We start from the raw sequence: 12,829 nt of genomic DNA, 5'->3' as shown, positions 1-12,829 counted from the left end.
TGCATGCCCAGGGCTCCCCGAAGGGAGTCCTGGTGTCCCGAGATGTGGGGGATGGCGGTGGGGAGCTCCGGGGGACCCGGTGGACCCGGAGAGGGGAGCGGGATGCCTCGATCGGAGGACCGATCCTCCGAGGCTCCGGCGTGCGTGTGGGACAACCCGGCGCGCGCCCGGTATCTGTCGCGGCCGAGACCGGGCAAATGTTAGAATAAACTCGGCCGCGACAGTACATGTGGAAAAAGTGAAGAAAATATGATGGTGCAGACAATATTCAAAAGTGAGTCGAAACAGTGTTGTGTCAGTATCACTCACATATTCCTTCTGTCAATAAAGGCAAATCAGAGACCCATCTCTCACTGATAAGAGCCCTTGTCAAGGACCCTCAGGTGGATAGCTGTATGCGATAACTCGTCTTGAATGGTGTGCTGTTAGTGTGGTAATTCCCTATTAAGTCCCTCCCAGGGATTGGGAGGGAAAAGAAAGAGCGCACAATGGTGTAGTATGCAAAAAAGGTCTATTGCATATCAGACAAACATATGCATAATACACTCACATTTCAATATATGGAGCAGTACATGGGAGAGAGCCGCTGGTGCACATGGGGTTGCAGAGTGTGGTTTCAGTGAAGAAGTGTTTTTTTAGGGCCCTGAGTGAATTTTTTATTAACTTGGGATCACAGAAGGTGGCTAGTATTCTAAGTATGGGGACAGTGGGTTCACCAAATAGTGCAGAGTCTGTGTTGAGGAGATAGCTCAGATACGGGTTGATGGCCTCAGTAGCAGTTGTAGTGGCAGGTAATATGTAATTGGGTGATGGTGTTTGCCATGAGGAAAGGGGACATAATCAATTTAAGGAAGTGTGATTATGGATGCAGCATCAGATGTTCAGCTGAGTGGGTCAGTTTCTTATGAAGGGCTGGAGGGGTTGCAGTTGGTAACTGTAGCCAGGGCAGATAAAAGTCCATGTTGAGGCAGTTTCAGTCACTCTTGGGCAATCTACATTTTGAAGAAGAATTATATCCATGGGCAGAGAGTTTTATCATCACTTACCTTTCGCCATCTCTGGTGTGAAATCACTGTATCATTTTGTAAGGGTGTCAAGAAGGATTAAAGTTGGCCTGAGGGTTTGGAATGCCTTTCTATGGAGCGGTGTAGAGTGAGAAAATCGAGCTGTTTACAGATGCATCTGGTGCGGTGGGGTTTGGGGCATTCTTTAAAGGCCGCTGGTCTATGGAACATTGGCCAGCTGATTGTGGGTGTTGGGGGCTGGTTCAGGTATAACCAGTGACAGATTTTCCATTAGGCCTGGTAAAGGCCCGGGCCTAGGGCAGCAAAATTTGGGGGGGCAAAAATGTCCACCCCATATACAGATGCTGTGCTCTCTGGCCTGATGGGAAGGAACTTGCCTTTGGCAGCCAACTCCTTGCTGCCACCCACCTCCTCCTCCGAAATACAGTGTCACCAATGTGAGGTCACACGGCGTCTCATTGCCATTGCAACGTGATGAGGCGACGTCAAATTACATCATGATGTCGCGTTGCCATGTGACATTACGTTGGTGCTGTCCACAGTGTAATGTGATGCTGTGATTCGGAAGGAGGAGGAGGGCAGCAGCAAGGAGGCCGTCACCAAAGGCAAGTGCCTAGGGGCGGCAGATCTTCAAATCCGCCACTGGTTATAACATATGGTTCAAGGTCTAGCATGTCCCAAAGTTCAGCAAAGTATCCGGCCGCTCCTCCTTCTTTTACCATGCACCCCAAAACTGGAACAATCTACCGGAGACTCTCAAAGCCACCACTAGTCTAAGTTCATTCAAAACTAAAGCTGTCTCACATTTTTATCTGGCCTGCCACTGTTACATACGCCTATAACATATATTATCTCTAACTGTGCATGCAATGTCTTGTATATAATGTATACCCTGTTCACTTATGTAACTATGTATTGTAACCATGTATTATTTGTCATCTTAACTCTATGCCAAAGACATACTTGAAAATGGGAGGTAACTCTCAATGTATTACTTCCTGGTAAAACATTTTATAAATAAAAATAAATGTTCAGGGAGTTGAAAACAGAACAGCGGGTGCTTTGTCTCTTTTTCCACTTGCTGTGTTTTGGGAGCAGGTGTCGAATGTGGATATGGCAGGGAAGTCTGTGGATGTTGGCTATAGACAGATAATGACGCTTGTGAGGTCCTCTGTAGCACCTGAAATGTGGTCAGCATATGAGAGGGCCTGGGGTGAATAGTGAGGGTTTATGGAAGTAGAGTAGGTGATGGGGCGATGAGGAGGTGGCTTCCTGTGAGAATTTAATTGCATTTGTGATGCAAGGGAGAAAGAACGTGGGTGCTCAGTGTCCTCTGTGGATAAAATGCTGGTGGGTGTCTCATTTTTCTTAAAGTTGTATGGTAGGAAGGATATGACCAAGGGTTTTGTGGTGCATAGATGGTTGGCAGTTTGGAAGACGAGAAGCAAGGATGAGAGAGTCTCGATAATCGCTGTCATAATTTGATCATCATCATCATCATCATCATCATCATCATCATCATCATCATCATCATAATACATTTTAAAAGAAAATACAGGTGTCAACTTAAGTTGATATCACAATACTTTACAGTCAGTTTGAGAACAGCTACAATTAAATACAATTATTTTGTTACAGAAGAGACAGCCAGGAAAAGCCAGAGTTTAAGTAATACATGGTTGCATTAAATGAACAAAGGTTATACACATTCAGTTTACAGATATTTCAAGAGATTGTTTTACAAGAGGTACAATAGGCCTTCAACGTTTTAGAAGAGGTCCTGCCTCAAATAGCTTACAATCTTTAGGCAGGGTAAGTTGAGATATTGGCTACAGGGGATGAGAGAGTTGGCGAGTTTCAGAAGCAATAGAGCAGTTGAAACATTACCAAATATCAGCGAACGGCAGCAAACATCGACACCCTTTGGCAGCCCTACGACAGCTGCCAAAGGCTCACACCTTTGAGGCGACTAAGGTGCTATATCCCAGATATTCTTTTGTGGAAATAAAAAAAAGCAGCACAATAGAGGGTCTAATTGTCCAGGGTGTCTGAAGTGGCTCTTGTCCTTATGCTGTTAACCCCTTAGATGCTTGCTTGGTTGACAGGGGCAGTGAAGGCATATTGGGTAGTCTATCTTTGGGAGACGCCTTTGGGGCGACTCAGGTGTTATGTCCCAGAGATTCTTTGATAGAAATTAAAAATCTGCACACAGTACCTCAGTCAGACACGAATGGGGAAGGGTTGGTGGACTCCATGTGGTCTGAAGTGTCTCTTGTCCTCATACAGTTAACCTCTTCCACACTGGCTTGGTGGACAGGGGCAGTGAAGGCATATTGGAGAGCTTCTCTTAGGGACATAACTCAGGTGTTATCTCCCAGAGATTAATTTGTGGAAATCACTGTACTGGAAAGGGTGACACACGAGGTCTATTTCTTGCAATATGAGGCAAAGTTATTTAGCCTGGCATTCTAGCTGGTATTCCTCTGTGCCTTGTGGATTACTGAGTTGGTCTGTGCTTCAAAAAGGAATTAGAAGGTTTGCAATGGAAGATGTGTTTTGGAGGCTCCAAAATTCTGTTTCTTGTTTAGGAGGACAAAGACGGATTAGGTTGTGAAGGGGAAGAGAGTTTCTCTTGGGAGATTGGAAGGAAGCGTAATCTACCCCAGGGGGGCGCAAACTTTTTTCCCTGCGCCCCCCTGCCGGCTGTCCCCTCACTCCTGCGCCCCCCCCCCAACCCCAATTTACCCTCGCACCGGCGTAATGACGTCACGTTGCCATAGCAACGTGACGTCACATGACCTCGCAGCGTCATTTTGACGCAGCGTTGCCATGGCGACGCCAGGAGGAAGCCGCCGGAGCCACGGGTAAGTATGGTTTACAGAGGCCCTGCAGCTCCCCCGGCACTTAATTTAAGTGCCTTCGGGAAGCGCGCGGGGCCTCTGTAAACCCCGCGCCCCCCGTCGGCAGTCTCGCGCCCCCCCTGGGGGTCGCGCCCCACAGATTGCGCACCGCTGATCTACCCAGTTAAGAAGGTGGGGGTTCATTTGCAAAGCAGACCTCCATGTGGGGGCCATTCTTGGTGCATAAGGATGACTCGCCAATGTCCTGGTTCCGGTTCACCAGGCTTTTGAAGAGATGTTTGGAGAAGGTGTAAATGGGTGGAATTGTGGTACATTTACACTTCGTATGGATTGGGGCAGTATCGCAGGCATCCAGCCTGAGTTTAGGGGATGAGGTAATAAAGAAATTGAGCAGGTGGTCATCGGATCCCTTTAAAAGCTTTTAGGCCATGTATGGAGTGAAACAAGGTTAGGGTTTTGATGTAGTTTATTGTTGCTCAAGTAGTCACCCCTGGGAAGCATGGATTTGTGGGGGTTCCTACTGTAAGTCCACAAGGTGACAAAGAGAGCAGCAAAAAGGCAAAATGGAAAGCAGTTGGGTCAGAGTCGAGGCCATGAAACGCTCATCAGACGGCATAAGGGGTATGCGATTAAACCAGTTAATACAAAAGCTGCTGTGCTGGGAATGGGTATGGGGTCCTCCAGATATATTGCTGCTGCTGCTGCTGCTGCTGCTGCTGCTGCTGCTGCTACTGCTGCTGCTGCATGTGGGGGGGTAACATCCTGATGTTAGTACAATCCTTAGAATTTATGTGAACGAATCATAGGGACATATCAGTAGTTTAAAAAGAAAAAAGAGCGCTATATAGACCCAAATATAACACTATTGGATATAGTCATATTAAATATATTATAACCAAATATGATAATAAATATAAAGTGTGTTAGTGCAAGAAACCTTTTTACAAGAATAGCAGTCAATGTTTTAAAGGAGAGATGTCCACCTCTCTCCAAAGAGACAATAGAGAAAAGAAAAAAACATGTGGGGTATACACTTAGGTGATACGAGTTGATACAAGTTTAGAAGGTTGCAGAGTGTGTATCCAGTCACTTATTTTAAAGACTTGAATGTGCACAAATATTTGCTTGATGTTCTTTCACACTTTGATAGATTTCTTGGCTGCCGATTCCACTCCGCTCAGTTGTTTTAATGGAAAGAATAGAAAGGTGCATAGCTTAATACCGTTTTATTAAATAAAAGAAAAAAGAATGTGTAGAATACACTCACAAATGGCGGTGTTAGATAGGGAGTTTGAATAAAATGCTTTCCAGCAATATGGTGTGCACTGGTCACTTCCAGGCACAGAATCTTATTGTCCTCGATGGGCGTCACCAGTTTGGATGGGGCTGGGGGGTGAGGCCAAAGTCCTTGACTTCTCACAGCTCCTCATGGCTGTCCTGTGAGTCTTTCAATAGGAATGGCTCCCACTCCGGTGACCACGGCCTGCAAACGCTTCCTGGGTAAGGTCTGATGCTGAGTTCCGATAGTATGGTGGCCTGTGGACCTCCACAGGCCACCATACTATCGGAACTCGGCATCAAACCTTACCCAGGAAGCGTTTGCAGCAGTTGGAAGAGGGAGCTTACCTCTCAAACTGTGGTCACCAGAGCAGGAGCCATTCCTATTGAAAGACCGACCGGACAGCTGTCAGGAGCTGTGAGAAGTCAAGGACTCTGGCCTCAAACCCCAGCCCCATCCAAATTGCAGACGCCCATCGATGACAATAAGATTCTGTACCTAGAAGTGACAAGTGGACACCATATTGCTGGATAGCATTTTATTCAAACTGCCTATCTAACACCGCCGTTTGTGAGTGTAATCTACACATTATTTTTTCTTTTATTTAATAAAATGTTATTATGCTATGTACCCTTTTATTCTCTTCATCAAGAATCGGCATACAACTAAGCGGAGTGCAATCATCAACCAAGACATTATTCATAGTGTGAAAGAACATCAAGCAAATTAAGCTAAGTACAATATTTGTGCATGTTCAAGACTTTAAAATAAGTGACTGGGTGCACCCTCCACAACCTTCTAAACTTATATCCACACATATACCTAAGTGTATGCGCCACATATGTTTTTTTTCTATGCTCTTTAGGGTCATATCACACTTGTTGGTCCGGTTGAAGCACCCGCTATTAGTATGATCAGAGATAAAGCCAAGGGTTTAATTCTGAATAAATTAAATGTGATTTTATGTTCAATCATTATCCTCCTTTGTACTGACTATACAAATTAAATCCCTATCAGGTTTGTCTGTAACTGGGACTACACCAATACTAACAGATTGTCTATCTAAAGTGCATTCCTCTAATTAATCATTTAGGAATTAGTCTGACTACCAATTTCTATAGAATTGGGTGCAGTTAAAGGCTAAAACCTTTCATTTCATTCTGGAATCAATATTATCAGTAAGATGTAATCTGTCATCAAACTAAACAGTGTCTACTCCAGAGGTGCACACGGCCCCTTAAACTCAGAACCCAAATCCACCTTCATATATGTTGTGTCAATAAGAGTGCTAGTAGGATTGTGACCTCATGTATGGCACAAACGACAAAGAGCCCTAGTGCTACATCTAACTTGACACATTATATAATTAAATACATATACAGGATATCTTCTCGTAAGCAAGGGTCATTTAGTTTAATTCTTTAGACAAAGTATTTTAAGCCCACAGCCATGTCACGATATGGTCCATCTGTAGGTCCTAACACTGATGGACCTGCACAAAGCTCTCATAACCTCATAACGACGTTGCGCGTGCACGTGACGAGCGCATTTTGTGCATATAGTATAACCGGTGACGCGTGCGGCTAGGGGGTATAGCCATGACGTCAGAAGGGTAGGCCGCACTGTGATTGGCTCACAGCGTCACGTGGCACAGCAACAGCACGTAAATACAAATTTCTTGTATTTCCTCAGATCTATAAAAAAAAACACAAAGGGAGCCCAGATCTATTTCCAATATGACAAAAATACACAATGAAATACATATTTATATATATTCAAAAAAGGGTCATTTAGTTTAACCCTTTAGCCAAAGCATTATAAGCCTGCGAGCCACTTCAAGCATGCCCATAATATCGCAGGTCCTAACACTAACTGATTAAAATTCTTATTTACCTGTATAATTACAGGAACAATGATGGATTGGATCTGTCACAAACAGCTGCATGAAAAGACCTGTACATATGGAAAGTGGGGAGGGGCGAGCTTAAAACCTGGGGAGGAGGGGCCACTAACCTCCAAAACAGCTGAGACCAGCTGGACAAAGTGAATAAACAAACAAATTTCCTCAGATCTGCGGCGCCAAATCTCACGGCCGTGTGCACGTCTCAACTTTAGCAACGTCAGGCCCACACATGCAATTATCATTGGCGTGCGCATGCACTCACTATACGACAGGCCTAATGGAGGGATTGCTGTCTTTAATAGACTGGTCATTTACATTGCTTAGCAAGAACTGCACTTAAAAAGGTGGGATGAGTGGGCTTTGGAAACAAGGTGGAGGGGTCACTAACCTCAATGTTTTTTACCAACTGAAATTAACAAATGGACAAAGCCCCTGTAAGCTCAGAACCCACATCTGCCATCATATATACTGTGTCAAAAAGAGTGCTACTAGGATTGTAATCTCATCTATAGAACAAAAGTTAAAAAAATGATTAGTGCTAAATCTAACTTGATAAATACTTATCTGTATAGGACCTACAGATGGACCATACTGTGACATGGCTGTAGGTTTCAAATACTTTGGCCAAATAATTGAACTAAATAACCTTTGCTTATGAGAAGATGTACAGATATGTATTTAACTATGTAATATGTCAAGATGGATAGCACTAAGCATTTTATACATTGTTCTCTACTCCAGAGGTCCCTACATAAATTCAATATGAATAATCTTACCATCTTTACAGTTCAAAGAGGTCCATAGGTTGGGTTGCCTCTCTCTCCTTTCGTGCTAGAAATCTGTTTAATAGTGAAATCTTCTCCTCAGAGCAGAACCGATCTCCTGATTCCTCAGGCTGTATATGATGGGGTTGAAGAGGGGAGTTACCGCCGTGTACAATAGAGACAGGATCTTGTTTATGTTAAATGTGTATCCTCTTGATGGAACAACGTAGATAGTAATCAGTGTCCCATAATATATACCAACAATTGTGAGGTGAGAGCTGCATGTTGAGAAGGCTTTCTGTCTCCCAATGGTAGAGGAGATCCTGAGGATGGCGAGCGAGATACATATGTAGGTTACAATGATGAATAGAAATGGTAAGAGGGCCACAAAGGTGGATATCACAAAGCCTTCAATTTCTATGAAGGAGGAGTCTGAGCAAGAGTGTTTTAGAAGAGGATCAAAATCACAAAAGAAATGGTCGATGACATTAGGGCCACAGAACTGTAACTGGCTGATCTGAAGAATAACTATTAACGTCACCACGAATGCTACAAGCCAGGACCAGATGACTAGCTGGAGGCAAAGTTTGAAATCCATAATGGTGGTGTAGTGCAACGGTTGACAGATGGCCAGGTATCGGTCATAGGACATCACTGTGAGAAGGAAACACTCTGTAGTCACAGAGAAAAGAAAGCAGTGAAGTTGACTGATGCAGCTAGCAACGGAAATGGTGCCACCTTCTCCCCATATGAGGCGTAGCATGTTGGGGAAAATAACCATGGAAAGCAGGATGTCGGAGACGGACAAGTGGGCAAGGAAGAAGTACATGGGAGAGTGAAGTTGGTGACTGGTTGACACCAATGCGATGATCAGGAGATTACTACTTAAGGTCATAATGTAAGTCACGAGGAACACAGTGAAGAGTAAAATCTTGAAGCTGTGAATATTGTAGAATCCAAGAAGCAGGAATTCAGTGACAATTGTGTGATTCTTCTCAAGCATCGCCTTATGACAGAGTAAACACAAATTACTTCATCAATACTTGTCATGTCCTCAGATGAGATGTTGTTAAAGGTTGAAAAAGCACCCATTCCAATGTCCCTCCCTTTATCTCAATCTTAATTTCAGCACTACACTGTGCTCACGACTGTGTCCTTTGCACTACTATTGTCTTTACTGCTCTGTTTCACCTAAAAAAAAAATTGCTTCCCTGCCTCATACCGGTGAAACTCGTTTACTCTCAATATATCCAAATCTACATGTCTGCAGGTGTTCAAACCCAGTCTTGGAGAACAGCTTCAAGATGCAAAATGTGAATAGCCTGGAATCATGACTACAGATCAAAATAGAAGCACTGTAGCACTTACTCTGTAGCACTGTAGTACAATACTGTAGCACTTACCCTGTCTACTATAATTCAGCTGTAGGTGCTGTGATCCTGCATTTATACGGCAAGATTCCTACAACTACACAAAAAACAAACTGGAACAGTACTGAAAAAAGTAAATCAAAGAAAATGAAGGACTTACGTTTTCCTTTTGATCTAACCAAGTTTCTTCTTTAATATATAAAAAAAGAAAAGAAAAAAGCAGCAATACAGAAAAAAGCAGCATACACAGGGAAAGGAAAAGTTAGCAGACACACACTGTTATATGTGCATAATAGAGCAATGTTTCAAGATTTCCTGGCCCCCTACGTTAGGCTTAATCCTAATGTCCAAACAAGGAGGTTTAAATAGTCCCTGTGGACACACGTGCTCCTGTTCTGCGTCTCTTTGCACTGTTCCTCCAGATAACACAACATATCCCATTATAAATCATACAAATCACATAATTACTCTCCCTATTGCTTTTTCGGTTACTGTTTCCTCACTCCTTGGTGAATGTCTCCGTTCTCGCCAACTTCCCCACTCCCCACTGCACCATTATTTATACACCTCTCTCCCAACAACTTCTTTACCCCTCAATAAAATCACCCCCCACAAATCCTCTATTCACACCCTCTATATACTCCTTCCTGCTGCTGGGGATTTCCCCTAAGCCTGAAGCCAGACATACACACCTGATTTCACCCATGCCTCCCTGCCATCTCTTCCGCTGTAACATGTGTTAACCCTTAAGTTATTTGACTAAACTTAAAACTTGGCCCACAAATCAAGCATCCCAATTGTCTGCACTCATGGTTACTGCCCCAAACTCAGTCACTCCTACCACCCATTGTGACCAAGCACTGCCATCTACAGCACTTATTCCCTCACCTGCTGTCTCTGTAAGTTCCCCATCAAACCTCTTAGAATGTAAGCTCTGCGGGGCAGGGATTTCCTTTTCTATTGTCTGATTTTGCTGCACTTATTGTATTATTATAATTCCCTGTACTATATTCTTTGTGAAGCACTGAGTACAGGCAGTCCTCGGTTATCCGACACAATGCGTTACTCAAAATGGCGTTGGATAGCGAAACGTTGTAAAGCGAAACACGTTTTCCCACAGGAACACTGTTTAAATGAAAGGTTCCGTTCCTGAAGGAATTTTTAACAATAAAATACACCAAATATTTTATGCAGGCAATATGATATGCAGCACACACATAAATTATATAGTATATATACTGTATTATAAATAGAATATAACATAATAAATAATATATTATATAGTATAATATAATATTATATAGTATAATATTATATATATCTACGCTCTTATGACGGTTTGCAACGTTGTTTATGTGTATGTGTGTATACATACACACACACATAAACAACGTTGCAAAGCGTCGTAAGAGCGTTGGATAAGTCGTTTTGGCGTTGTAAAAATGAACATAGGTATGCATTGCATAGCGTTGGATAAGCCATTCGTTGTACAACGAAGCGTTGTAAAATGAGGACTGCCTGTACACTTTTGGCGCTATATAAATAAAGACATACAATACAATCATTTCCAAAACTAACATAACAATAATTAATTAATTTGTTTCTTACATTTGACAAGACTGTGAGAAAATAATTCTACAGGGAATGGAAGCACATTTTTAATTTGCATTGATATATTGACCCCAATATAATACCTAAAACCTTTACCCTCACTTCTCCATACCCGTGGGACTACTTTACTCTCAATATACGCAAAGCTACATGTCTTCAGGCATTCAACTCATCTTAAAAAAAAAACAGCTTCTTAATGGAAAATGTGAATATCCTGGAATCATAACTACAGATGTGCAAGGCTTCATTGCTCCTCCAGATAACACAAAAAAGCTTTAGAATGAGCTGCTATGATCCTGCATCTATACCGCAAGATGCATACAACTATGCAAAAAACAAACTGGATCAGCACTGAAAAAGTAAATCAAAGAAAATGAAGGACTTGCGATATACTTTTGTTCTCACTATGTTTATTCTTTAATGTATTAAAAAAACAGCAATACAGAAAAAAATCAGCGCACACAGAGAAAGCAGATGTTAGCAAACATGCTGTTATATGGGCTCAGTAGAGCAATGTTTCAAGGTTTCCTGGCCCCCTACGTTAGGCTTAATCATAATGTCCCTCCAAGGAGGTTTAAATACTCCCTGTGGACACACATGCTCCTGGTCTGCTTCTCTTTGCACTGTTCCTCCTGATAACACTACACATCCGATTGTAACTCGCAAAAATCACAGAGTTTCCCAAACCTAGCATACCAATAACTGATTCATTTGTTTCTTACATTTGATAAGACTGGGAAAAAATAATGATACAGGGAATAAAAGCCCATTTTCTTTGCATTGATATATTGACCCAAATATAATATAAACACAGCTATTTTGTTATATATGCTAATTAGTTACAATTCTACTTATTAAACCAGCACCCCTACTGCAAAACAGATTCATCTGACTTCCCTCAGTATCCCACACTTACCATCATCTAAATGACCACAGCAATGATTAGACTCAGTCAGTATTAGGTTCAGCTTTTTCAGGGAACCCAATTGTTTTTCTCTTTGTAAACATCCACAATGAGATGTATGCATCAAAGTGATAAGACTTATCTGGTCTTCTTGTTGATCCTACAATATGGGAGTTTCTTCTAATGCCGGGCAGAGTGTCTGCCACTGGCAGACTGTAATGTTAACCACACCCTGATTGCTGGAGGTTTTTATACTCTTTATGTGGTAGAGAGAACAGCCCCTGTGATACTCAGTGTACAGTATTCCATGAAGACTTCATCAGGAGTTTTGAAAGTAATTCCGGGAGGAAAACATCAACTCCCCACCCACTCAGTAGCCTTACAGAACTTTGCTGCAGTTTGGTATCTCCATCTTGCAGATATTTTAACCTTTCCCCTGCTAGACTAATTTCAAGTTGTGAGGAATTTTAACATCTCTCTACATAAAAATACAATTTATAAAGAACAAATTGCTTACCTGTGTATTACTTATATTTTGTTGATGTCTTTCTTATGTTGATGTAGTCTCCAGTAGACACAACGAACCCATATTTACTTAGTGGTGCTATTCCATAAGACACCAGGGAATCGATTAAGAGTTGGTTATGTGATGCAGTAATAGTGGTGGTGGGAAAATATTAACCCTGTACCTACTTTATTTAAATATGTATGACTTTATCCGAAGTTAGGAGATACAAAGTAGAAAATGATGATGGTAATAAGGACTCAGATTTGCATAAGATTGGATCTAGAACAAGACGGCAAACAGAGGGCCTCCAATGGTAGCAAGTGGAAAAAGTGGGAGTGAAAAAATTTTGCTTTGAAGAAACAAAATTATCAATATTTTCCTCCTTGGTGCTCACCATCTGTTAATCCCTGCATCTCAATACTGGATCCACGTGGACATGAGAAAGTATTGGTAACAGAGGAAGCGTACAGGAGACTTTGATTGAGTTCAATAAACTTCTGCTGTATTAAGGCATCAGAGAAAGTATACACGTTTAGTAAAGTTTCAGGACTATACATGTACAGTATGGTCTGAAGAAAGGACTGGATAGTCCTGAAACTTTACT

The 12,829-nt window shown here is 42.2% G+C and overlaps 1 protein-coding gene across 1 annotated transcript; it reads right to left on the bottom strand.

Annotated features, from left to right (window-relative positions):
* Window positions 1-7,852: 7,852 nt before the first annotated feature.
* On the bottom strand, window positions 7,853-9,384 carry LOC142471371 (olfactory receptor 5G26-like). Its single transcript, XM_075578181.1, has one exon. The coding sequence runs from the start codon at window positions 8,833-8,835 to the stop codon at window positions 7,912-7,914; it is 924 nt and encodes a 307-aa protein (XP_075434296.1). The 5' UTR covers window positions 8,836-9,384; the 3' UTR covers window positions 7,853-7,911.
* Between the last annotated feature and the right edge of the window lie 3,445 nt (window positions 9,385-12,829).

Source organism: Ascaphus truei, chromosome 20 (assembly GCF_040206685.1).
Source record: "Ascaphus truei isolate aAscTru1 chromosome 20, aAscTru1.hap1, whole genome shotgun sequence".
Taxonomy (NCBI): domain Eukaryota; kingdom Metazoa; phylum Chordata; class Amphibia; order Anura; family Ascaphidae; genus Ascaphus; species Ascaphus truei.
The sequence above is the reverse complement of the archived record's forward strand: the minus strand, read 5'-3'. Positions and strand labels throughout refer to the sequence as shown.

What these genes read in the sequence shown, in the direction of transcription:
- LOC142471371 (XM_075578181.1), bottom strand. Translation starts at nt 8,835, where the DNA reads ATGCTTGAGAAGAATCACACAATTGTCACTGAATTCCTGCTTCTTGGA.